The sequence below is a fragment of the Loxodonta africana genome, chromosome 11, assembly GCF_030014295.1.
Source record: "Loxodonta africana isolate mLoxAfr1 chromosome 11, mLoxAfr1.hap2, whole genome shotgun sequence".
NCBI lineage: Eukaryota > Metazoa > Chordata > Mammalia > Proboscidea > Elephantidae > Loxodonta > Loxodonta africana.
Window position 1 is genome coordinate 15,715,168 of NC_087352.1, and position 26,753 is coordinate 15,741,920.

The 26,753-nt window shown below is 53.6% G+C and overlaps 2 protein-coding genes and 1 long non-coding RNA gene across 3 annotated transcripts; 1 reads left to right on the top strand and 2 right to left on the bottom strand.

Moving 5' to 3' along the window:
• Positions 1–399: 399 nt before the first annotated feature.
• Positions 400–4,453, bottom strand: ATF5 (activating transcription factor 5). The gene is made up of 3 exons (XM_010586484.3): positions 4,340–4,453; positions 2,842–3,126; positions 400–1,789 (listed from the first exon to the last, which is right to left on the bottom strand). The coding sequence occupies exons 2-3, from the start codon at positions 3,017–3,019 to the stop codon at positions 1,137–1,139; spliced, it is 831 nt and encodes a 276-aa protein (XP_010584786.2). The 5' UTR covers positions 3,020–3,126; positions 4,340–4,453; the 3' UTR covers positions 400–1,136.
• NUP62 (nucleoporin 62) lies at positions 4,295–24,793 on the top strand. The gene is made up of 2 exons (XM_003406777.4): positions 4,295–4,409; positions 22,114–24,793. The coding sequence occupies exon 2, from the start codon at positions 22,191–22,193 to the stop codon at positions 23,742–23,744; it is 1,554 nt and encodes a 517-aa protein (XP_003406825.1). The 5' UTR covers positions 4,295–4,409; positions 22,114–22,190; the 3' UTR covers positions 23,745–24,793.
• Positions 17,782–26,514, bottom strand: LOC111749544 (uncharacterized). The gene is made up of 3 exons (XR_002784660.2): positions 26,399–26,514; positions 25,351–25,476; positions 17,782–20,408 (listed from the first exon to the last, which is right to left on the bottom strand). It is a non-coding gene; the product is annotated as an uncharacterized LOC111749544 (long non-coding RNA).
• Positions 26,515–26,753: the final 239 nt, after the last annotated feature.

The following is a 26,753-nucleotide window of genomic DNA, read 5'->3' on the forward strand; positions in this document are numbered from 1 at the left end:
AGGCTTAGAAAGCTAACCACGTGTGTTGTCCAGACTCTCTTGCAGCTAGAGCTCTACATGACAGTTAGGTCTTCTTGATGACAAGAGAATGGGAGGCTTTTAAGGAGGGGCTGCAAGCCCATCTCCAACTTACCTATTTCTCCCAAGAGGTCTGCATAATAAAACTGGCTCCTCAGCAAGAGAGTATCCCACAACTCACATTGCAGCCATCAGCCCCTTTTGTTTTGGAGTCATCCTTTTTGTTGTATGAGACAAGGACTGAGGGAAGCTGGCACCTTTGGCTGTTCTTTCTTTCACTTTCTATCTAATTAATAAATTATCTGAATCTAAAAGAGGTTCGTTGTATCAGCTGTGGATACAGCTACTCCCCAACTTCTCCTCTCAAAGATAAGACATGGAGACCAAGAGGAAAGTCATTTTATTTTTGTTCACAAACCCCCAAAGGATCACTCCCCCCCCCCTCACCTAGATACAGCCCTGTCCCCCAACACCTTCACAAAACACTGATTTCCTCCCAGAGCTAAAATTGAACACCCAGTCACCAACTATGGCCATTCCCCACCCTGCCCCTTCCTCCCCAATGCCTGTATATTCACCTGCTCTGTGAACTTGGCCACCTCTGGACTCTCTCCCCAAAAGTAGTTCTCCCCAAGGTCACTTGGCTTGGTTTTTTTGCTTTTTCTTGAAGTGCTCCCTGACTTACCTATCCAGAGTCCCTGTTCTCATTGGCATAGTAATTCTGCATAGCTTCCTGGCCCCACCTCTAGGTTCCAGCCAGGACCACTCCACCCCGCACCGAGAACAACTTGCAAGAAAGCACTGATTTGGGACTCAAGAGGCCCTATTTCCAAGCGCTGATCTGCTCCCTGAATTCCCTGTAGCTCTCAGTTCCTCAGCTGATACTTGAGGGATGGAGATGTTAACTAAGGCCAAACATTCCAAAGTTCTGAGGATGGAGTAGGGGACCAAATTCAGAAATGGGCTAGAAAGGAGACAAGGATAAAAATAAAGGAGGGAAGGGTGTAGAGTGAAGCTGGAGGTAGAGGGATGATGAAGGGGTCCCACCTCAGCCACAGAAACGGAAGTGACCCAGAGCTGAATACCAGTGCCCCCTACAGGCCAAAGCCCCTGCCCATCTAGCTGTTGCGTGTCCTCTGGCTTCGAGCCTTGTACACTTCAATGAGCAGATCCTTGACGTACTGGATCTCCCGCTCCACCGACTCAGCCCTTTCCCTCAGCTCCCGGTTCCGAGCCTCCAGCCCCTGGCACTCGCCCTCCAGGGCCTCGCCCTCTGCCCGCTTCCTCTGGCGGTACCTCAGAGCTGCTGACTTGTTTTGGTCTCTCTTCTTCTGCTTGCGGTCCCCTCGGGTGGTGGCAGCGTTGGGGTACGGGGCTGGGCGAGAGGGCTGAGGTGGGGGAGGAGGGGGCTGCTGTGGTGGGGGCAGGGGTGCCAACCCCACAGCATCCCCCTGCCCAGTCTCACTGCGGCAGTAGATGGCCAGCAAGTCGAGGGTATCCAGGGCAGGGGGCTGGGGGAGGTCTAAGGTGGGGAGGGGGAGAGGAGGAACTTGTGGGGGTGGCGGAGGAGGGGAGGGTGGCGGGAGGAGTGGGGCATCAAGAAAGAAGTCTTCCATCTGCTCCAGCTCCTTCTTGAGGAGGGAGGCCATGGCTTCCAGATCAGGTGGGGGCGGGGAAGGTGGGGGAAGGGCACCAGGGGGAAAGGGAGGCTCCAGAGGAAGGAGGGCTGTGAAGTCAACCCGCTCAGTCATCCAGTCAGAGAAGCCGTCTCCTAGGGAATTGGAGAAGGGACATAAAGTTCCATCTGAGTTCCTGGTCCTCCATCCAATTGGGTACTCATTCATCCCATTCATTCAGTAAAACAACCAACCAATCAACAAATCATCAAACCAGTCAACAAGCCAACAACTCAGTCAAGCAACCAATGAACAATCAGCCAACAATTTGACCAATCAACCAACCAACCAGTAAATCAATCAATGAACCAGTAAACCAAGCCATCAACCAATCAATGAAGCAGTCAACCAGTCAACCAAACCACCTGTAGACCAGCCAGACAACCATCCCACGAACCAGTCAACCAACCAATGAATCAGTCAGTCAGCCAACTAATCAATCAACCAGTCAAACAGCCAACCAGTCAGCCAACAAAAGAACCAATCTGCCAACCAGTCACCCAACCATCCATCAACCAACCTTTTCTTCAACCAATCCAACATCCTCTTTACTTATTACCCTGTATCTATGGTTCTTCTAATCTACTCTCTAGTTTGTCCTTAAAACACCAACTAGATGACATCACACACACATACACACATACCGTGCTTCAACTTTAATTCATTAATTACTGAAAACCTACAATGTGTCAAGCATTTGAGATATAGTAATGACTAAAACAATTCCTGTCTCAGGGTCTCTGCATATGCTGTTCCTTCACCTGAAATGCTCTTCCCTTGGGCCTTTTGATAGCTCGTTCCTTCCCATTCTTCAGGCCACAGCTTAATGTTACCTTCTTGGACAAGGTATCCTGGCTACCCACTCTAAAACTAGGTCCCCTTTGATATTTTCTAGCTCAGTCACTAAGTGCTTCCTACTTAGTCCCAATACATCTTCGTTTTACTTGACTGTTGTCTGTCTCCCCACAAGAATGTGAGTTCTGGGAAGGCAGGAATCATGTCAGTCTTGTTCCTGGCTGTATCCTCAGCAGCTAAAACAGTGCCTGACGCATTGTATTTACAGAATCAGTGAATAAATTAATTCTTCCTTCTCCCTCTCCCCCACTTCCCCCCAGCTCATCCACCTCCATTCTCCACCTGCCCTTACCTGCCAGGGGCTCTCCTCCCCCTGGAAGCCCGCCCTCCAGGGCTCCCCCAAGGACCTCATAGGGGCCCAGGGGGGCAGGGGCCAGGGGGAGTTTCCCATAGTCTACGAGCCAGCCCAGCCCGCTAGCTGGGAGCAGGGTCCTGTCCAGCTCCAGCCCCAGGGTCGCCAGGAGTGACATGGCTGCAAAAGAGGCGCTGGGCACGGATGGCAACGAAGGAGGCAGCACCAACAGCTGGGAGGTTGCTCAGATGGACTAAGGCAGGCACCAAGGCGAAACCGGAGGACCTACACGTTGGAGACAAAGGGAGCAGAGTCAGCAGCCAGACCGCCACCAGCCAAAGGCACCAGGAAGCCATACCCCCATTGCTAACAGGTTCCCCCCTCTCGGAATTCTAAACCCTGAGCCCCCACACTCCCAAGGGAATTCTCCTTAGGCCTCTCCCATCCACCCCTTGACACTCTTCTTCATTAAAAAACCTGAATCCCAGGGTAATTTTCTTCTAGCCACGCCCCTTCCCCAAAAATGTTTCCTTTAGGCTCCGCCCCATCCCTAGATTCCATCTCAAATCAGTTCCCAGGGGAATTCCCCCATGTTTTGTTCCTTCATCGATGCTATGTGCTTAGACTCCACTCTTCGCTTTAATTTAGTAGTGAACCCCCACTTCCCGCCTGCCCCCGTGCCCTCCAAGCCCCACCCCTCCCCTTTTTTAGCTCCACTCCTCCTGAGTCCCTATAGGCCCCGCCTTTCTCCGGACGAAACCCCTCCGCCTGGCCCCGCCCTTTCCCACAACGTGTTGGCCCGCCCCTCACGAAACCTGTGGTTCTAGCTCCACCCCCTCTCTTAACCGGTTCCTCGCCCTAAGCCCCGCCTTCTTCCCTGTCAATCTAAACTAGGCCCCGCCCCAGCAGATGCCTGCTGAAAGCGAGTGAAGCTACGCTGTGCGCCACCGCAGTGTGGAGAAAGGAGGGCGGGGGAAAGGTTGTGGAAAATGTCTTCCACCCCCACCCTTCCACAAGTCGCCGTCTCCCCGAGGGCTAAAGCGCATGATCTATCATCCAAAAGCGGTGTAAATTGTGTTCTCATGCATTCCCCCCTCCCCGCCCTCTTGGGGTTCAGTGCGCATGTGCGGCGGCGTACGCCCCGACCTTTCCGCACAATTACGGGCTCTGGTGGGCTGGTGCGCATGACCAACAGCGTACGGCCAGACTCGTTTCCGGGGGAGAGGGAGGGAACTCTCTGGGAGCTAGTGCGCGGGAGCAACCGCACGCGTGCCCTTAGCGTAAACAATCAGGAAGAACCCTGCCCCCCACCAACCTCCTCGGACCGAGTGCGCATGCTCTGATGGGCGCCGACAGGCCCCCCCCCCCCGCTTCTGCGCCTGCGCAACCAAGATTCCCCAATCACTTCTCCCTACCCAAACCGGTCAGGCCTTGAGGGCCGCGCGCAGCGAAAGGGCGGGAAAGGCGGTTGGAGAGGGAGGGGCGAGCGGTTACTCACTCCATGGCGGCAGAAAGGGGAGGCAGCGGAGGCCTCGGCTGAAGAAAGAAGGCAAGAGCGGATAGCGCAGGTGCGGTGAGCGCGGAGACGGGCCGGGGGGCACGGAGGGGTCGCGGCTACAGGGCCATGGCCAGGGCTATGCGGGCGGTGGCGGCGTCGCGCTAGTGTGAGGAAACCGTGATCTGAGGACGGGGAATGAGGCGGCCCCGGGGACTGGGGACAGATATACCGCAGGTGGCGCAGCACAGTCCGTCCGGATCCTTCCGCGCTCCGCCCCTGTGCGGCCCCAGCCGGGAGGCGGGCCCGGAGCCCTCCTCCCTTTCACCCGGGGTTCGGACCCCCTCTTCCATCTCACCTGAGGATCGGATCCCCTCCTCCTTCTCACCCGGGCGTCCGGCGCCCTCCTGCTTCTGACCCGGGGGTAAGACCCCTCCCTCCCTCAGAACCGGGGGTCTAGTCTCCGCCTCTCTGATCTGGTGATTAGACTCGCTCGTGTTTCTGGGGATCGGGCCCTCTCCTGTCTGACTCTGGAGCCCGACCCCGGCCTCTCCTCCCTCAGACTCGCACGTGGTCATTTCTCTGTTCCCTTCCCCCCTTCATGGAAGAATTTCCTGCCAACCACACCCAAATCTCTCCGTCCATTCATCCCTCAGCTGCTGCCCGGGCCTGAAAAGCCTTGTAGGTTTGAGATCTTGCTTAAGTCAGAGTCAGATGGCCTTCGTTCAAGTCACAGAGCGGCCAGGGTGGCCTTGGGCAAATAACTGAAGTTTTCAGTGCCTCATGTGTCCATGTGGTAGGGTTGTTTGTCAGAGTTAAATAAGGTGATGTCTTCGAAACCCTAAGCACAGAACCGGGCTCATACTTGCCTGGTAAACGGTGCCTTGTTATTAAAAGGAACTCTGGTGCCCAGTCTCACCCCTTCTGGCAGAACCCCAGGCACTGGACCACCCAACACCTGTTAAGAGGTCATTTTTGTGTGTCTCAGTCCTCCATGGTGTTCATTTCCAGCCATCCCCTCCCTCCCCTTCCCAAGTGGTAGATGCTCAGCCACTTCCAGGTGGAGGGATTCAGGCCTCATGGCCCCCTCTCCAGCTTTTTCTCTTTTCAACAGCCCCTGCCCACCTTCTTCAGCCCTCGTCAGCTAGTTCTTTCTCCTGCCCCTGCCCTTCTCCCGATGGTTTTACAGTTTTTTGTCTCAGCTGCCACTCAGCATCAGGGAACTGTCTTCCAGCCAGGGTCACTATAAGTCCGAATCCACTTGACGACATCGGGTTTCCTTTGGTTTTTACCCTTCCGTTCATTAAAAGAGAGGGTGCGTCACCCCCAGCTGGCCCAGGTGGAGATGGCTCTTTGCTGTGCTGCAGAAGGTCCCTCTCTTTTCCACTCTTCGTTCATCCACATGGAGTTCAGTCTCATCCCTTCTGGGGCAGCTACAAAACAATCAAAACCCGGGGAAGGTGGGTTTTGAGACTAGCTAGGCTAGCCTATCTTGAGATCTGACCACCTTCCGTTAGAGCCAGATTTGAGCACTAGCCCTGTAGTTCCTGGGATTCATAGGGGCTACGCTATTACTTAGGCAGTATAGGGCAGCACTTTAAGAGCTCAGACCCTGGAGCCAGATTGTCTGGGTTCAAACCCAGACTAGCTGTGTGGCCCTAATTTCCCCATGCCTTGACTTCCCTTGCGGTGGAACGTGGCCAATAATAGCATGTGCCTCTTAGGGCAACGAGGATTAAATGAATTAATCTCTGCCTGTCCTTTATAGTAGTGCCTGGCACATAGTGGCTGCTGCTCAGGGTTGTTACTATTACTGTTCTTGCTGTTAATACTGAGATGCATATGTTCTGTTTCCATTGCCAGCAGTGGATCCTTTCAGACCATAATGGCCTTAGAGCTTTGGTGTGAGGCTTAAGGATGGACTCCCCTCCATGTCTCAGTGTAGATATTTGAACAGTAGCAGGTGGCAGGGATTAGGGTTGACTGTCGGGCAGGCTGTTAGCCTGGGGAGGCCCTGTCCAGACTACCAGAAAAGGGAAGCCCTAACTCCAGCTGAAAACCTGCTGCTGGCAAGATTGAGCCCTGGCCCAGCCCTTTGACACCTTCCCTGTTGAGGTCTATTTTCTCACTCTTTCCCCCACCTACAGTCACCCCACCTCCCACCCACCCAGCCCCCACCCCACCACACACACAGTCTTCTTCTGAGAAGGCCCTCTGGGTTATATATATGGAAACTAGGTAAATAAACTATTTTAGTAAAAGTTTAGATTTACAGAAAAGTTGCAGAGAAAGTGTAGCGTTTCTGTGTACCCTACATTCAGTTTTCCCCGCTGTTAACAACTTACAAGAGGAAGGTACAGTTGTCACAGCGCTGGAACCAGCATTGACACATTACAACAAACTAAATGCCACACTTACCTGATTTCACTCCTTGTCCCTGCATGGCCTTGTTCTGTCCCAGGATCCCCTCCAAGGCACCACATCACACATGGCTGCCTCTGGGCTGTAGCCACTGCTCAGACATTCCTTGGCTTTGATGATCTGGTCAGATTTGAAGAAGGCTGGTTGGCTGTTTTCTGGAATGCACTTCACTTTGGGTTTGTCTTGTGGTTAGACTGGGACTATGGATTTTTGAAAGACCCCTGGTAGCACAATGGTTGAGTGCTCAGCTGCTAACGAAAAGATTGGCAGTTCCAACCCACCAGCCATTCTGTTGGCGGAAAGACCCAGCAATCTACTCCTGTAAAGATTACAGCCTAGGAAACCCTATGGGACAGTTCTACTCTGTCCTGTAGGGTTGCTGTGAGTCAGAATCAATTCTGTGGCACACAACAACATGGGTTTTTGAGAGGGCCCCCAGGTAGGGTATTTTTTAAATAACTGGTAATGGGAATCCTGTTACTGGTTTGTGGGGCACCTGCTGACTGGGAAAGAATTGGGGCAGGGACCATGGTGGCCGACATCCCAGCCTCCCATGCCGTTTTCTCTCTCTGGGCCTTATGTCCTTGTCTGGTAGAGTCGTTGGATTCCACCCGATTCAGCCCTAGTGCCGAGTGGGTGCCAATTCACACACTTAGCTCCCAACCCTTCTGGCATGTTTTAGTTTACACACTGCGAGTCATCTGTGGCTGCCTACAACTCCATACCCTGAGCCCTCAGTTTGGGTTTGTCTCGTAGTTAGACTGGGCCCCTGGCACCCTGAACCTTTTCCTGGGCCCACCCTAGACCTGGGCCCCTGGCCCCTCCAGGACTCAGATATCCCCACCTCCCCCAGCCTCAAAGAGGCCTTCAGGGCCAGGCCCCCAGCCCCTTCAGGCCCTGAGCTCAGGGCTAGGAGCACAGTAGGGTTGCTGGGGACTCTTTTTCGGTGCGGAGGGGCCAGGCTTAGGGAGTGAGGCGGCTGTTGCAGGCAGGTTGCATCATCCCTGGCTCTTTAATGGGGAGGGGATTCTCTGGGGGCCCTGGTGCACCTGGCAACAGCTCCTGGTGAGTGGAGCCCTGGATCAGGGAGAGGCTCCAGCACAGCTGGGGTGGACAGGAGCAAGGGAGGGAAATTGGACACCAGTGCAGGACCCTGAGAATCAAGACTCAATGCCAAGGAGTGGCTGTAGGTCCCTGAAGCCAACCAGCTGCCCTGGCAGGGGCAGGACAGGCCCAAAGAAGCAAAAGGTTTGCTTAGAATTACACTGCTAACTTTTTTTAGCTAGAGCCCCAGCTTCCGCAGCACCACTTCCAGGCCTCACACACCCTGGTCTCTCAGTTCTATGGGGGTCCCCAACCCACACTCCAGGGCAGAGCCTGCTGGGGGTCACCACTCAGACCCTCACCTCACGTTTGCTCATATTCACGGTTTGCAAATTCTGTCGAGTCCAGCCATTCCCACTGCCCTCGAGGAGGCCCTCCTCACCCACTTCCCAGTCAGGGTACAGCTGGTGTGACGCAAAAGGCCCCCAAGGTTTGCATCAGGCGACCCAGGTTCTGATCCTGCGGCCACACCGCTTACTCCTAGCCACAGATTCGGGAAGGTCCTTAATCTGCTTGAGCCTCAGCTGCTTCTACAGTACAGGTCAGAGCCTGCCAGGTTCGGATCCCAACTGCACCACTCTGGTTCCATGACCCTCAGCAAGTGACATCGTCTCTCTGTGACTCAGTTTCCTCAACCCATAAAATGGGGAAAATGGGGATGAGAGGACCCACCTCATAGTGTCATTGTGAGGATTAAATGGGCTAATGCACGTTAACTTCCTAGAATAGGGCCTAGCAGGTGGGAGGTGCCCTGTGAGCATTCGTTATTTCTAAGGCTGGGGCGCTGGGAAGATTCTGGGAAATGATGTTGGTAAAGCTGGGAGGTGCTTAATAGGAGCTCAAAAACTGTACATGTTTATTGCCCTCCCCTGTACCTTCCACATGTGGTTCTATTCTCCTCACAACCTTGGAGACAGATGTCTTTGGACATAAGTGTGTCCCCGAGCACTAAATTGTTCCCCCAGTCCCATGTGCACACCCATGCATTTCTACGTGAATTCCTCATGGACAGAGGCTGGGAAATCCAATACTGTGGTCTCTTGAGAGGCGCCAGGTCCAGTGTCAGGGTCACACAGGCCAGGAGGCAGGGTTGGAGGTGGGCATTGGGCAAACAAGGCAAAAAGGCCAAGGCCAGCTTGGCTGGGGAAAGGGCAGCCCTGGACACAAGCCTGCCACGTGTCAGAGCACAGAGTCCTCACAGCCCCTTCCCTCCCCTTGCTGCTCCTGCCTCATCCCTGGATCCCCAGCGCTGAAGCAGTTGCAGCTCAGCCTGTTAGGCCCCACGCTGTACTGTACCAGCTCTGACAGCCCCTGTGGTCACCTCCTGAATGAGTTTCCTCTTGCCATGGTAACAAATTGCCACCAACCTCGTGGCTTAAACAACCCACATTTACTCTTTACAGTTCTGGAGGTCAGGTGTCTAAAATGGGTCCCCAGCACTGTGTTCCTTCTGGAGGTTCTGAGGGGGGCAGGGGATCCGTTTCCTTGCCTTTTGCAGCTTCTGGAGGCCACCTGCTTTCGTTGGCTCTTGACCTCTTCCTTGCATCACCCCAACTTCTTGCTTCAGTTGTCATGTCTTCTATTCCCTCCTTTGACATTCTGCCCCCCCGCCTTACAAGGACCCTTGTCATTAGTCATTACTAATTCAGGGCCCCCCAGGATAATACAGGATGCCCTCCCCATCACAAGGTCCTTCATCACATCTGCGAAGTCCTTTTTGCCATGTAGGTAAAATAGTCATAGACATGGGCCTCCTTAGAGGCTATCATCCAGCCTCCCACACCTCCCCTTTCAGAGCCTCGGTTTCCTTGTCTGGGAGTAAAGGATTGGGCCAGCCCTGGGGGGTCCTCTCCACCCACACCCACAGGAACTGGTTCTAGGTAGGAGAAGGATAGTGCAAGCTGACAGTTAGCAACAGAGTGTCCCAGATGTGGTTTCACACAAGATGCTGCACCCTTCGTTGCCTCAGCCACCATGTCTCCAAGTTGTGAGTTTCAGAAGTGTTGTGTGCCATTGAGTCGATTCCAACTCATAGTGACCCTGTAGGACAGAGTAGAACTGCCCTATAGGGTTTCCAAGGCTGTCATCTTTATGGAAGCAGCCTGCCACGTATTTCTCCAGCAGGAAAGCGGGTGGGTTTGAACCGCTGACCTTTTGGTTAGCAGCGGAGCCCTTAACCATTGCGCAACCAGGGCTCCTTCAGAAGAGTGAGTACGTGGAAAGTGCCTATGAGGTGAGCCTGCCAGACTGGATGGCATGCTGCCAGGAGGCACTGCCGCTACAAGGATAGCTGGAGGGTCACAGCCTCTGGTTTCACAGGGGAAGTAGAGCTCCAGCCTTTTCTGAGGTCCTTGTTTTAAATGTTGGCAAGTAATCCAGAAAGACTGGAAAAGTCCCCAACAAACCATAGGACTGAGGCTTCTGTGACCTTTTATGTCCAGTGGTTCCCCAGACAAAACACCAGCCACCACATCTGTAGTCCTCTTTGTCCATAACAGAGAACAAAAGGAACCAAGTGTTCCTCTTTCTGGAGAGTCTGAGCCAGACCCCTCCCTGCTCGCCTAACCAACCAGGTGCCCTCAAGGTGACTGGACTCAAGGCCACCCCACGTGTGCAGAGTAGAGCCAAGTCATAGGGTTTTCAAGGCTGTGACCTTTCAGATGCAGATGACCAGGCCTTTGTTCCAAGGGTCTGGGTGAACTTGAACTTCCAACCTTTCAGTTAGCAGCCAAACATCTGTACCATCCAGGGACTGTCCAAGAGGTGTCCAGGTGGCTGCACCACCTCCCCACACCCCCTCCCAGTTAGTAGATTAAAAAGGAACAGGCCCCATTCCAGTGCAAAGTGGAAAGGAAGGGTAAGGGCTCCAGGAAAATGGTCCCTGAGAATCGGGGTGCTTGTTGGGGGGACTGTCTTATTACCCAGGCTGTCCCATATCAGCTTACCCCCCGCCAATACATGTGGTTGAACACATAAGCTCATTGAACGGAGGAAGAATGCAGGGCCCCGGGGCACCCCAGAAAAAGGAGTGAGTTAAGCTATGGTGGTGGTTCTGGGGAGGGCTCCATGAAGTGGGCCTTGCTCTGGGTTGGGTGCCTCAGGGAGAAGGCAGGTCGGTGACTAGGTATCTGTGTCTCACGCCAGGGCAGGTGGAGAAGAGCCGGGCAGGAGTGAGTGTTGGGGTGTGCCTGTGGTGTGCATGGTGCTCTGGTTTGGTCTGTTGAGATGGGATTCTGGATGGTGTGTTTTCATCTTGACACATCCTGGTCACAGAGCCCTTGCCCAGTGTTGGCGTTATGGGCAGGGGCCAGGCTGTGGGTGGGGACTGCTTTTCCCTTGATGACGGCAAATGAGCTCCTTCTGCTCAAGTGGAGAGTGGTGGCAGGCCAGGCAGCCTGTGCACCCAGGATCTGGTGGGCCCTGGGCGCACAGTTCCCACAGGGCCGCTGGGCACTGAGAAGAGAAGCGGGACCTGAGCCACAGCTCTGGCACTCCCTGGGGTGGATGGTTGTAGTGGAAGGGGAGGGCAGAGAGAGATCGGGATGGTCTCAGCCATGGCGTGAACTGGTGCCCAGAGCCAGCATGGATTGGGCCTTTCCCAGACACCACACAGGGCCCTAAACACCAGGCTTGAATTGCGGTTGTACAAACCTCATCCAACTTCATCACCCCCTAATCCTCACACACATCCTACAAGGTAGGCAGGATCAGGCCCGTTTCCCAGATCCTGAAAGCAGGGCTCGGAGAAGGCAAGAGACTTGCTCAAGACACAGAGGAAGTTGGGGAGAGAGGTGAGATACGAACTCCAGCAAGTCTACTCCCAAGCCACAGAGAGTTGGCGGGCTGGGAGTCCCCAGGGCATGACACCAAGGTGGTGGGGGCTGTGGCTGGTTCTAGTTCTCAGGACCAAAGCCACCCTTCCCTACCTCGGGCTCCCTTTCACCTGGATCCCAGAGAAACCGCCTCCATAGTGACTGTCTCCATCATGACCTGGCCTGGATCCTTCCCCTCCTCCTCGCTGACATCATTATGGCTCCCCTGGGAAGCTGGTGTTGATTAGAAGAGGAGGAGTGCAGGTGTATACCATTCTCCCCCAACCCTCACCTTCACACGGCCACCTGCTGCCCTCTTTACAGTCTCTCAGGCCCTGGTGCCTCAGACCCTCTTGGGGTCTTGATGTGGTAGCCATCACATGCACAGCCCCATTTCCTGATGTTCAACCCATCTCTTCCCCAGCCCACTCTCAGCTGGCACTGCCAGCCACCACCCGCCTTGCCTGTTGCCCTTGGGGTAAATCAGGACAAGAATCCCGCCCTTCCTACCTCCACAGCCTCATCTATTGCCCTCAACCCTTTCCTGGCATCTGTGTTGTTTGTTTAACACTTCGTCGAGATATAATTTATGTACCACACAATCTACCTATCTAAAGCATACATTTCTGTGGTTTTTAGTATGTTCACGGAGTTGTGCAGCCATCAGCACAATCTAATTGTAGAGCGTTTCTGTCGCTCCAGAATGAAACCTCATACTCATTAGCAGTCACTCCCCATTTGCTCCCCCAGGCCCCTGGAACCACTAACCCATGTTGTGTCTGTGGATTTGCCTATTCTGGATATTTCGTATAAATGCAATCAGACAATATGTGGCCCGTTGAGACTGGCCTTTCACTTAGCATGATGTTTTCAGGGTTCATCCATATTGTAGCACATGTCAGGACTTCATTATTTTATGGCTGAATAATACTCCATTGTACAGATGGACTACATTTTTGATACTTACCATAAAAATTGGAGCCCTGGTGGTGTAGTGGTTAAGAGCTCAGCTGCTAACGAAAAGGTCAACAATTCAAATCCAGCAGCCTCTTTTGGGAAACCCTGTGAGGCACTTCTACTCTGTCCTGTAGGATTGCTGTGAGTTGGAACTGCCTTGACAGCACCTAACAACAACCGTAAAAATGACAGCAGAGGCAAACTGCCCCATAGGGTTTCCAAGGCTGTAAATCTTTACAGAAGCAGATTGCCACATCTTTCTCCCACAGAGTGGCTGGTAGGTTCCAGCTGCCCTCCTTAACCACTTAACCTTAACCACCACGCCACCAGGGCTGCTCACTATACCCATGCCATGGATTAATTTCCAGCAGCTAGAATGAATGAAAAGCATGACTGAGAAAACACACACACACGAATTGCAGCATGATGTATACAGAAGCATTGGCCACAAACACACAATTACATAGACAAGGGACACAGCAACTTTTAACAGGGGGCGACTGCACAAGTGTTGGGGATGAGAGTGGGGAGTAGTGACCAAGGGAATCTTACCAGTAATGTTTAAATATTTTTAAAGAAAATAATGATGTATTACTTGTATAGTTAGAATTTAAATGTGAAAAATGCAGTTTGGCGGAGAAAAGAAATCTTTCAATACGTGAGGAAGAAACAAAACCGTTCTTGGTGAAAAGATTGGCGGGCCAGCACCAAACTGTTCCCCAAATCTCTTCCAGTCCTAGTATTTTATATTCTGAGTGATTGTTCTAGAACCCTCCTTAAAACCTATGCTTCTGGTGGTTTCCCGACTTCTTTTCTGTGCACGTCCAACCTGATTTGTTTTCCCCATTGGGGAAACTTGCTGTTTATCCCCCACCTGAGACCTTCAGGTGTGCTTCCAGGTCTCAGGAGGCCGGGGTGGGGGTGAGAAGGGGAATATAACCGATAATTAGCCTTGAGATGACTTCTCGAGGTAGAGATAGTGTTGTTCAAAGGGGAAGAAGGAAAAAGAGACAAGGTCCGTGATTGATGCATCCAAAAATCGTTCAGGTGGAACCTCGAGGTAGTGACTGTAGCAAGGGCAGAGGTAGGCTTTGCCGCCTCCCAGAAGTCACCTCACCTCTGAGAGCCTCGGCCACCCCGTCTACCCAGTGAAGATAATGTTGTTGTGTGCCATGAAGTCAATTCTGACTCGTAGTGACCCCATGTGACAGAGTAGAGCTACCCCACGGGGTTTCCTAGGCTGTAATCTTTACAGGAGCAGATTGCCAGGTCTTTCTCCTGTGGAGCCACAGGCTGAGGTCAGACTGCCAACCTTTAAAATAGTGTCTAAGACCTATGGAGTGAAAAAAAAGAGGTACAGAAGAGCACTTGGAGCCCGCTGAATCTGAATATACAAGGAACTTATGGTACTGGCACACGGAGTCTGCAGTTCACAGCTTTTTGTTTTGTAATGATTTTTTTTTATTTTTGTTGTTGAGAACATACACCAGTTCAGCCGTTTCTACACGTACAATTCAGTGACATGGATTACGTTCTTCAGGTTGTGCGACCGTTCTCACCCTCCTTTTCTGAGTTGCTCTTCCCCCTTTGACGCAGGCTCACTGCCCCCCAGGTTTCCCGTCTCACCTTTCCCGTTGCTGCAGTTCACATCTTTCTGTGCTTGCCTTAGCACATGTCCGCCCATAAACCTGTCTTTTCATCTCTCCCATTTCAAAGTACACTGCAGACAACGGACCCGTTTTCAGATCGTCAGTCACAATTGGCATCACGTAATCATGTGAACAGTGTTTTGAAAGTGTGTGAAATAAGTGACAAAGGTCTTGAGCCAGCACACCTCACACACTAGAGCCAACTCCAGTTTTATTAGCTCTTTCTTCAGCGCTGGGTGCTTTTGAGACTCAGCTGCCATGTGGTCAGTGAGCTGCTCCTAGCTGAGCAGTCAGTCTCCATTCTTGAAGAACACTCTGAACTTGAACCGATTTATTCCCTGAGATCTAGACAGTTTTCAACACCACGAAGACAGGGATGCTGAGTCAAGAGATGTTTACACAGCTGAGTTGATGGGCTTGAGGGGAGCAGATGCTGAGTTCTGTTTGAGTTGAGTTGGCCGTGCAGGGGAGTCTCTCTGGAGAGATTGGTCCTCATTTCCTCCAGCCCTTCCACCACCACACCCAAGGGCTGCTCAGGTAGGAGAGTGGGCCGGAAATCCCTGGACTAACTCAGCCAAATTCACCGTAACACAGTAAAGGCACAGGCTGGGCACCACTGTGGGTGCTCAAGAGGTGGCCTTGGAGCTCCCCTTCAAACTGGAATCAGATTTCCCTGGAAGGAGGGATGGGTAGGGCTGGGCTGTGGTGGCCACGGTCCCTGACCTCCCTGTCTTCTCTCTCCTCCACCTGTGTACTCTCCCCCTCACTTTCTGTTCTCCTCTCCTCAGCGCTCTCTGGCCAGTCAGTTGCACTTCTTCCGAGTTTTAAATAGCTAATTCCATAGAAAGGGGCAGGTCCGGCAGATAGAGATGCAGCTGTCTGGGCTCGGATGTGTCGGCGGCGCCACCAAGTGGCAGCCCTCTGAATGCCAGGAGCTTTCATTAGCTGGGGCGAGTTGCTGGAACTTGCACTAATAGGAATGTAGCGCTGAGGAGACACCAGGCCCTGTGCTGAGGCAGCGCTTTAACTGGCTCTGATTGTTTCATCTTCATAAAGACCATCTGCCTGTATGGCCACCTGTTCTGTGAACACGGCCACTTCTTGGCTCCCTCCCCAGACAGGTTGTTGTTAGTTGCCACTGAAGCGGCTCTGACTCGTGGTGACCCCCATGTACAACAGAATGAAGCGTTGCTTCAATCCTGCGCCATCTTCATGATCGTTGGTGTGCGTGAGTCCGTTGTTGCAGCCACTGTGTGTGTTGAGTGCTTTCCAACCTAGAGGTTCATTTTTTCAGCACTCTTTAGGACAGTGCTCCGTTGTGATTCTTAGGACTTCCATCGGCTAACTTTTGGGAGTGGATCACCAGGCCTTTCTTTTAGTCCGTCTTAATCTGGAAGTTCTACTGAAACCTGTCCACCGTGGTAACCCCTACTGGCCTGTCAGATATTGGTGGCGTAGCTTCCAGTATCATAGCAACACGCAAGCCACCACACAAGCCACCACAGTATGACAAACCGACAGACGGGTGGTAGTCTCCATAGTTCCCCCCAGGGTCACTTGACTTGCTTTTTTGGTTAATATCCCTGTTTCTCAGATGAAGCCAAGGCACAGGGGCATGAACTAGAATCTAAGAGTCCAGGGCTGGGAGCGGGGGGCGGGGGGGTGGTTCAGCCAACAGCTTGCGGAGCCGGCTCTGCGTTGCTGGGCTATGCCGTGCCAGGCAGTTGGCAGAGGAGACTCAGGAAGGGCCCTGCCCTCGGAGCTCAGTCTGTGGCAGGGCCTTCTAATGACAGCCACAGGCCTGCTGCCCAGAAGAAAGTGCACACCCGAAAAGCGGGGCTTCAGCCTCGGGGCCTCACAGCATCCCTACCCCTCGGCCTATCTGTAGACTAAGCAGACTTGGATCCGTGAGCCTGTTCAAGGATCCCAGCAAATCAACTCTTTGGCTGGACTCATCGCTGCCCCAGATGAAGGAGTGTTGCTGTGATGAGGAAGGAGGAGGGGTGGGTGTCAGGGGACAGCCAGTTGTCTCAGCCCCAGTGGATCAGAGTGGAAAGGCCACTCTAGCAGCAGGGGGCAGTGATGACTCAGGTAAGGGAGACGGCCCCCAGCCTGTGTTCCAGTGAATAGGGTGACCCTACCTTCTGGCTTCTGTGACCTGGCCCAGGCCCCCTCCCCACAGCCCCTTGTCTGCAGAGAACATCCCTACTCGTCTTTCAGTTCTGACATCTCCACACTGTAAACCCCCTGCCCAGGTAGAACTTTGGGACGTGTTCCCAGAGAACAACTGGCCCTGGGGTGGTTCCCTCACCCCTCTGAGCCTGTTTCCCACCCAGAAGGGTTCCATGTAGCACTACCTCACCCTCCCGACACAGCCCTGGTCATGTGGTGAGTGCTCAGTAAATGTAGTTATTCCTCATTACCATTCAGTCAGACCACAGTTACCTGTCAGTTACAGGCCAGGCCCTGTTTAGGTGTGGAATACAGCAGTAGGAGCAGAACAGGGATCCCACCCCATGGGGCTGGCACCATCACCACCGTCGGCCCCTTCTGTGTGCCCAGACCACCTGTCCCTCTCTCTTGTTACAGGGTCTGGCCTTGCTGGGTGTCGGCATGATCCACTCAGCACACACTCCAACAAGGGTGCGCAGGTTTCAGAATCCCACCTCACGCTAGTTCCCCATGGCTGGAGCGGAGTAGCTGCAGCACCCTCTCCCTCGGTCCTGACACTGAGCGGAGCTTCCCCGTCCCCTTCCCAAGTTCCCAGCCCCTCTCAGCGCCATCTCTAGAATGTGTTTTTCCACCCACTTATCTAAGATTAGTTCCATCCTGTTCTTCATTTCTCTGTGCCTGGTCTCCCTGGTCTCATCCCTCATGTGAGTTTCCGGTTGCTGCTTTAACAAGTTCTCACAAATGCAGTAGCTTGAAGCCACACATACTTATTCTCCTGTGGTTCTGAAGCCAGAAGTCAAATTTGTCTGCAGGGCTGGTTCCTTGCAGAAGTTCTCGGGGACAATCCCTTGCCTTGCCTTTTGCAGCTTCTGGAGGCCACTCACATTCCTTAGCTTGTGACTGAATGGCCCTTCCCTATCTTCAAAACACCTCTCTCTGCTTTGAGCTCCTCTCCCGTCTGATGGACTCTCTCCTGCCTCCCTTTCTCTGTTATAAGGCCCCTTGTGGGGACACCAGGCCCACCAGAGTAATCCAGGAAAACCTCCCCATCCCAGGGTCCTTACCTCAATCTCCCCTTCCAAGTCCCTTTTCCCATGTGAGATAACACATTCACAGGTTCTGGGAATTAGGACATGAACATCTTTGGGGCCATTATTTTTTTTTTCTGCCTAATCCTTTCCTCTTGGTCCAGAGCTGAGCCACCCCCCACCCCAGATTTGTTCACACAGGCCTCTCTTCCAGACAGCTGAGGGAGGGACTTGGGGGAGGGAATTCCACCACTGGGCAATAACAACCTCCCCCTCCCCCCACCCCCCACCCCCCCATTTTCCATACCAGCCTCCTGCTGATCTTTGAACTCTCTGGCCAGATTCTTACCTCCTTCAACTCATAGCAACCCCGTGTGTCCTGAGTAGACCTGTCCCATAGGGTTTTCAAGGCCATGACCTTTGGAAGCAGATCACGAGGCCTGTCTTCTGACAGGTAAGGTGCCTATGGGTGGCTTCAAAACGCCAGCCTTTCACCTAGTAGCCGAGCACTTAACCATTTGTGCTACCCAGGGACTCCTTCCCACGTCCCCTGTGCTGTATCATTTCTTCACTGTGTGTGTTTTACTCTCTGTCTCTCCTGCTAGAATCTAAGGAGCGGGCCTCTCTCTGTCCTCTCCCCAATCATATTTCCAGGGCTTAGAAAAGTGTCTGGTACACTGTATGTACCCAAAAAATATTTGCAAAGAATTCATTTAGGGTCTCTGACCCCCTCAGGGAACAGACCTTTCTTCCTGTCTGTGTTGTCTCCGAACTGAGCCAAGGACAGGGCAGGACTAAGCAAATATTAGAGTAAGCAGATAAGATATGAAGTTTAGGACTTGCAGCTAGCAAAAGCATGGGAGCTAGATGGGAAGTCGGTGGGACTGAGAGAAGGCGGGGTGGGGGCAGGGCGGGGTGCTCAGGTTGGGGTTGGGGTGTGGTGGTGGACGGGAATCCCCCCTGGATCATTCTCGGCTTTTGGGGTAGACGGGTCAGGGAGAGGTCGGGCAGCCATTTCTTGGTCTGCTTCAGGTTTAGCGTGCGTGAACTGCAGCGGTGGATGCAGTCCAGCCCCACACACCCACCCCCACCTCCCTCGGTGTCGGTTCCACTGAAGCTCGGCTCTACCCTCCCTGCTCCTGTAGCACAACCCGCTTCTCCTTTAGGAAGCTCTCCACCTCTGGAAGAGCAGCACTGCCCCAGCAGAGCTCAAGAGAGTTTTTATTTGTGAGACACTCCTGAAGTCCTTGTCAGTAGCTTTGTTAACCAGGCCAGGCCCAGCAGAACCATTGCTTCATTTCATTTTAGTGCTAAAAAAAAAATTGCCATCGAGTTGATTCTGACTCATAGTGGCCCTATAGGACAGACTAGAACTGCCCTATAGGGTTTCCAAGTCTGTGACCTTTGGAAGCAGATCACCAGGTCCTTCTGAGGTGCCTCTGGGTGGGCTCACACCCCCAGCCTTTTGGTTAGTTGCCCTCGAATAATTTCAACTCATGGTGACTCCATGTGACAGAGTAGAACTGCCCCATAGTGTTTTCTAGGCTGTGATCTTTACAGGAGCAAATCACCAGGTCTTTACCTTGTGGAGCAGCTTGTGGGTTCGAACCGCTGGCCTTTCAGTTAGCAGCTGAGTGCTTAACCATTGCGCCATCAGAGCTCCTTATTTTAGTGCTAGCATATACATTTCTCTGATTCTCACCCAGGTCTGCTGTCCCAGTCAGCAGCTCCACCCTGTGCCCTCCAGTCTACCCCACACACATACCTGACCATGTAGTCCCCCACCCCTAAAACTCTGGGCGCTGCCAACCTCTCCCAGTTCATCCCCTGGCATTCCACACACACAAATTCTCTCTTTTCCCCCCTTGTTCCCTCCCTCCAGCCACCAAACTGCTGAGCCCCCAGGTCCACACCTGCTCCGCAGCCTCTCTGTACCTTCCCCTGGCAGTACCTCCTCCCTGTCTCCTCACCTGGCTCTCCCGCATCCTTCAGCAGCACTCACTCAGGTGGCCTCCTGCGAAGCCTAGGCCCAGGTAGGAGCCTCCTTTCAGCCCCCTCAGCATGGGCACCATGTCCAGAGCCCCTGACACTGGAGCTGTCATCTGACAGGTCTGGGGCTGCCACAAGACAGTGAGCACCTCGAGGGCAGCGACGGTGGCTTATCTGCCCTGTCCGAGCCTTGGATTCCTGGCTTGGGAAGTGGATGGCATGGGAGGGCAGGTGTGCGCCCAGAGGCAAATGAGTAATGAGCCATCTGACTGAAGTGGCATTACTGATAGAGCCCCAGCCAGGAGGGGTTGCAGGCAGATCAGGCTCCTTGGGAGGGTGGCTGGTGCTGCTTGTGGTTCCGTCACCACAGCAGAGTGCTCTGTAAATGTTTCTTTGGAACATATTAGCTGCAGCTTGTGCCCTCTTGAGCTGAGGTCTGAGCACTGAGGCACGTAGCCGGAGATGTCCTGGTGCTATTGGCTGCTAGTAATAAAAAAAGCCAACCTGAGGGGGCTCAGCAACAGGAATGTGCTCTGTCAGGGGAGGGGAGGTCTGGGCTCAGGGCGCCTGCCCTCAGCTCCCTGCTCTTGGCCCCCTGGGCCTTGCCCTCGGCTCTCAGCAGACTGCCGCAGCGTCAGGCAGAAAGGGGACACTGCCACTTGGCTTCATGAGAGTGAAGAGACTTAATTTGTTTTCTAGATGACAAGGTACCACAAAGTGGGTGGCTTATAACAACAAGAGTTTATTGTCTCTCAGTTCCGGAGGCCAGAAGTCCAAATTGAAGGTGTCATCAGGGCCACACTCCCTCCAAAGGCTATGAGGGAAGATCCTTGCCTCTTTCAGCTTCTGGTGGCTCCTGGCCGTCCTGGGCTTCTGGCTGCATCACTCCAGTCTCTTCCTCCGTCATTGCATCACGTTCTTGTCTGTGTCCTCTCCTCATCTGAAAAGGACACCAGTCACTGCATTTAGGGACCACCCTAATGCAGGATGATCTCATCTCAAAATCCTTAACTAGATTCACCATCTTTGGTTGGAGGTGGGCATAAGTTTTGGGGGACACGGTTCAACCCAGTACAGAAGCCCCAGGGATTACTGTGTAACAGTGTCGGGACCAGGGTCCCACCCCTAAGAGACAGATTGTGTTGACCTGAGCCCAGGCAGTGTCAGACACTGAACACACCTAGGTGATGCTGGTGGGCAGCCAGTTGAGATCCACAGCTTAGACCAGGCAGGATCCACCAGTAGTGCAGGCAGCCCTGGGGTCATTCCCCAACAGCACTTAGCAGTGTGGGGAAGGAGACAGAACACAACTAGGGGACTGCAAGGAGAGGGGAGGAAGGGTGTGGTGGAACGGGGCAGCTACAGAAGGTTCCTTCTGACTTGGGCTCGAAGAGTTTTGCCTGAGGAGATGTTGAGCAGTAGAGACTGGGCCTGTCTCCCCACTCTGTGCATTGGGACCACAGTCCCACCCCCATGGGACTGCTGTGACTCAGCTGAGTGTCTGGTCAAGGAGTGGGTAACGCTGTGCTTGGGACATGGAGCTCTCAGGGCTGCTGCCTGGTCTCTAGACTGGAATCGACACTGCTGTCACGCAGCCTAAGGAACACCTGGCTTTGTGAGCAGCAGCGGCGCACGGGGACTTCACAGGAAACTTGAGGTCAGCCACCAACCCCAGGTCTTTTTCTCAAGAATGGGTGCTTGTCACACTTGCTGGGCTCCCTCTGTCCTCCACCCCCACCTCCCCAAAGTGAAAATGTGGCAGGTGGCACCCCACCACTGTAACGACAGGAGGCACCCTCACCGGTGGCTGCCACCCCCTTGCCTGACGAGGGGCTTGGAGAGGGGTGCAGAGCCTTGTTTGAGGTCATAGAGCAGGGAGTGACCAAGCATGCCCCAGATCCAGGCCTGTCCGTCCACACTGTCTACATCCCAGCTGGAGGAGTGTCCTGGCTGCTGTAACAAATCACCGCCAACAAGGTGGCTTAAAACAACATATGTTCATAATCTTAAAGGTGTGAGGGCCAGAAGTCTGCAGTGGGTCTTGTTGGGTGCCATCAAGTCAGTTCTGACTCACGGCAACCCTGTGTGACAGAGTGCCACTGCCCCATAGGGTTTTCTTGGCTGTCATCTTTACAGGAGCAGACTGCCAGGTCTTTGACCCGCTGAGCCACTGGATGGCTTCAAACAGCCATCCTTTTGGTTAGCAGCCAAGCGGTGAACTGTTTATGCCACCAGGGCTCCTTGAAATGGGTCTCACTGAGCTAAAGTCAGGATGTCAGCAGGGCTGATTCCTTCCTGAGGCTCCAGGGAGAACCCACTTCCTTGCAGGTGGAACTCACTCTCTGGCGAGAGGAAATGCCTGGAGTTTGACTCTCAGGGGCTGGTGCTGGCCAGGTCCCTGCTCTCCCGCCTCTTCTAAGCACCGAGAGGCTCTGCGCTGGGTGCACCTGGCTCCTGAGCCCTGGCGCACAGTCTTAGGCTTCTGGATCTTTCTCTCCCGTTTGGCAGAACCTGGGTTAGGTGGCCAGGAGGAGAAGCCAGGGTTGCCACGATACACTACCCAGTCCCTGCACACCGCACTCCATGTGCCTCTGAGGTTGCCTTTCCAAAACTGCCCTCTGATCATGTCGCTTCCTCTGCTTTAGAAACCCCTCCAAGGTTGCAGACGCCGACGGATTTGCTTTGGGAGCTGGAGTAGCTGCTGCCACCGAGAGCTGGAGCCATGAGCGCGTTTAACTTTGGAGGTGCGGGGGCCCCCACAGGCGGGTTCACGTTTGGCACTACGAAGACAGCCACCACCACCCCTGCCACCGGGTTTTCTTTTTCCACCCCTGGCACTGGTGGGTTTAATTTTGGGGCGCCCTCCCAATCAGCTGCAAGCACCCCCTCAACCAGCCTGTTCACACTCACCACCCAGGCACCCGCAACTCAGACCCCAGGGTTCAGTTTTGGAGCAACGACTCCTGCTTCCGGAGGAACAGGGTTTTCCTTAGGTGTAAACACCCCAAAGTTAAACCTGGGGAACCCCACGGCCACTCAGGCCACAGTGAACCCCAGCGCCTTTGGGCTGGGCAGCAGCAGCCTCACCAATGCTATAACAAGCACTGTCACCTCAGGCCAGGCAACACCTGGTGGCTTCGTGTTTGGCTCCTCCACCACCTCTGCCCCTGCGTCCACCACCTCTGGAGGGTTCTTGTTCACTGGTGGGAGCACAGCTCAGTCCGGGACCTCCGGCTTCAGTGTGGGCTCCCTGGGGAGTGCGGCACAGCCCACAGCCCTGTCCGGGTTACCGTTCACTCCAGCCACACCGGCAGCCACTGCAGCCGGAGCCACCCAGCCGGCCGCTCCTGCACCCGCAGCCACCACCACCAGCACCGGGCCCACACTCTTTGCCTCCATTGCCACTGCTCCAGCCTCATCCACTGCCCCCAGCCTCTCACTCTGCCCTCCAGCAACCTCAACCACAACCCCGGGGACTGGGGCACTGGGCTTCAGTTTAAAGGCCCCTGGAACGGCTTCCAGCGCATCTACCGTGACGTCCACTGCTGCTGCCACCAGCACCACTGCCACTGGTTTTGCCTTGAATCTGAAACCACTGGCTCCATCTGGGCTCTCCAACGCTGTGCCCTCTGCCGGAACGGCTCCATCTGGCCCCGGTGCAGCCTCAGGGGGTTCTACCAGCCCCGCGTTGACCTACGCCCAGCTGGAGAGCCTGATCAACAAGTGGAGCCTGGAGCTGGAGGACCAGGAGCGGCACTTCCTACAACAGGCCACACAGGTCAACGCCTGGGACCGCACGCTGATCGAGAATGGCGAGAAGATCACCTCCCTGCACCGCGAGGTGGAGAAGGTGAAGTTGGACCAGAAGCGGCTGGACCAGGAGCTCGACTTCATCCTGTCGCAGCAGAAGGAGCTGGAGGACCTGCTGAGCCCACTGGAGGAGGCGGCCAAGGAGCAGAGCGGCACCATCTACCTGCAGCACGCCGACGAGGAGCGCGAGAAGACCTACAAGCTGGCCGAGAACATCGATGCTCAGCTCAAGCGCATGGCGCAGGACCTCAAGGACATCATCGAGCACCTGAACGCGGCCGGGGGTCCCGCCGACTCCAGCGACCCGCTGCAGCAGATCTGCAGGATTCTCAATGCGCATGTGGACTCGCTGCAGTGGGTCGACCAGAACTCCGCCCTGCTGCAGCGGCGGGTGGAGGAGGCCGGCAGGGTGTGCGAGGGCCGCCGCAAGGAGCAGGAACGCGGCTTCCGGATCGCCTTTGACTGATGGGCACCTGTGCGCTGCGGGGCAGGGCGATGTGCGGTTACGGCCTGGTGTCTGGTCGCTCGCTTGTTGGTTTTCCTTTCTTTCAAGTGATTGTGCTGTTGCGCAAACCATTGTTATTTGACTTTCACCTTAGCAAGTAGACAGCATTTGATGCCTTTGATCCAGGTAGCCACCCCAGTAACTGTGGGTCCTGGGTGTAATCGTCTGTGTTTCTTCCATTAGACCCTTTCACCTCCTACCATCACTGACCTTGTCCTCGTCACTCCGATTCACCTACGAGCAAGTCCAGTTCCTTCAGGGTTTGTCAGGTGGCCACACCAGTCAACATGTAGTCGTAGGTACAGTGAATAAAAAAAAGAAAAATGTTCAGATCATCTCTATCCTTCGAGATGGTAGCAGCCCAGTTCTGGAGTGTGAGATCTATCCATCAGTACAAGGAAGTGAGTACGGACGGGACAGATGGTAGGGTACAAAAATTTAGGAGAAAAGACAGGTCAGGTGAGCAACCCGAGCAAGGTACTGAGAAAAGGGTACTGTCCCAGCAGGAAGGCCTCCCTTTGCCTGGCCAAATGCCTGTCTTTGGGGACTTCCCTGAGCCATCACCTTCTCCAGGAGGTCCTCTCGGCCGTCCTGCAATACCCATAGCACACTGAGCTTGCATCTGTGGTAACACTTGCCATGCTGTCTTGTGCCAACTGTACTCCTCTGTCTCCCTGTTAGACTGTTGTTCACCTTTGTGTCCCTGCATAGTCCTTGTCACGTTTGTTAAATGAAGGAACAACAAAGATGAAAGCAGGCCTGACATTGGCCCACAAAAGTGCCTGCTCCACAATCACCGAAGGTGGCCACAGACCTGCTCTGGAATGTTCCAACAGCCAAAGTGAACCTAGTCATTTAGAGTGAGGTTCACGGTGCCCAGAGGGTGGAAGCCCGCCAGCCAAGTCCCAGGTGTCTTGTGTGTTGGTCTTTACATTCTGCTTCCTTCTTTGAAGTACCTGTAATGATTGTGTTCTCTCCTAAATAAAACAAGTTTATTGTGAAACAGAAAAGCAATTGTGAACGTGGATGAATGTCAGGTAAGGTTGTGGGTGAGGGAAGAGTAGGTTCCAGAAGACGACAGCAGTGTGATACCGTTTTCTGAAACTCAGAAGGAAGCAACACTAAACAGGACATTGTTTACGCACACAAACATAAGATGACAGAATGGTATCTGCTTAACGAGGGTCAGTTGGATACTGATTCAAGATGGTGGTTTCCTCTGGGCGGGGATAGGGGGGCTAGTGGTAGAAGAGGGGTGAACTCGTTATAGGTGATATTCTGCTTGGGGCCCAAGCTGGTCCTGGGTGTCCACATGCCTAAGGCCTTACTTGGTTCAGTGGCCACTGGTACGTTGGCAGCATTCCTCCTATTACTACCTGGGGCCAGTTGAAGGGTTCTGGTGATGACTCAGCATTTGTGTCTGGAGGTTTCCAGACAACACCCTGACAGAGTGCTGCCCGCAGCTCATAGGCTTGAATGGCACCAGGGACGCAGCTCTCATGGGCCTCCTGCAATCCACACTAAGCTGTGCCACGCGTTTTGGCTACCAAGTGACTGAAGCCCATACCTGGAGATGTATGGTCCAACCAGTTTCCAAAAGCCTTCTCCAAGACACAGGTCATGAGCCATTATTATTTCCTTGGACTGCCCTTGGCTTCCAAGGTCAAGAGTCTCAGTCCCATCCATGTAGAAGCTGTAGGAAAGGGAGGGAAATGAGCTAGAGGAAGAAGACCGTGGCCACCCCAGTTGCTTCCTTCTCTCTGAAAGCTCTGTCCCCTACAACAGTGACCCTTTTCCGCCATCCAGAGACCCTGGATTTCACCCATGACCAATAGCTGACCCCTGTACCCGAAAGGAAGAGGGGAGGGGGAAGTCTTGAGCCCCCTGGAAAGTAGTAAGTACCTTTATTTATTCAACATCCATTTTCTGAGCACCTGCTACCTACCAAGTCCTGCCTGGCACTGGGGTAATGAAAATGGAATGCCCACTGGCAAGGGCCACACTGTCATGTTTTTTAAAAAAAATTTTTTGAGCACACATTTCCAAGGTGTATATATGTATTTGGAAACTCTATGGGGCAGTTCTACTCTGTCATATAGGGTCGCTACGAGTCGGAATCGACTCGACGGCACTGGGTATATATGTGTATAGGCCCGCTATTTCCCTGGGTAGCACTGATATTTAAGAACTCAGCTACTAACTGAAAGATTGGCGGTTCAAGTCCACCCAGAGGCCCCTCGGAAGAAAAGCCTGGTGATTGACTTCTGAAAGATCACAGCCATTGAAATCTCTGTGCAGCACAGTTCTACTCTGACACACATAGGGTCACCGTGAGTCAGAATCAACTCAATGGCAACTGGTTTGGGTTTTATTATTTTGCATATTAAACATTGTATTCCGACACATAGCGACCCTATAGGGCAGAGTAGAACTGCCCCATAGGGTTTCCAAGGATCAACTGGGGGATTCAAACTGCTGACCTTTTGGTTATCAGCCTGAGCTCTTAACCACTGTGCCACCAGGGCTCCTATTAAACCTTAAATAAAAACACATTGCACGTCGCACACCCCAAGAGATTTTGGGCACCCCAATTAGAACACAAGTGATTACAATACTTTGGGATGATTACTGCTTGGGAGGAATAACTAGGAGCCTCGGAGCCTCAGGAAATGGTCCCAGCAGCCTTCCCAAGGGTCCCCATTATTGTGACAACCACAGCCAGCTGGGTGACCTCCCCGCATAGCAGCCTCATTGTAATTGCAGTTTCCCGTTCCAGGAAGAAAACACACAGATGCACTTCCTTGCCCGTCCAGACAAATGGCCTCTGCTTAAGTTCTTCCTCATTAATATGAAGACAGCAGATGTGACTAAATTTGGCATCAGAGGCTTTTAAAGGTGACTCCCTCCTCAGTAAGCTCTTGATGCATTTCTTCTCCCTGCTTAGGGATAAGAGTGGCAATTAATGTATGA

Bases quoted from the DNA above. Each gene is read 5' to 3' on its own strand.
- ATF5 (XM_010586484.3), bottom strand. From the start codon at position 3,019: ATGTCACTCCTGGCGACCCTGGGGCTGGAGCTGGACAGGACCCTGCTC. The intron at 1,790-2,841 runs GTAAGGGCAGGT...CCAATTCCCTAG, and splicing joins GGGAGGAGAGCCCCTGGCAG to GAGACGGCTTCTCTGACTGG.
- NUP62 (XM_003406777.4), top strand. From the start codon at position 22,191: ATGAGCGCGTTTAACTTTGGAGGTGCGGGGGCCCCCACAGGCGGGTTC.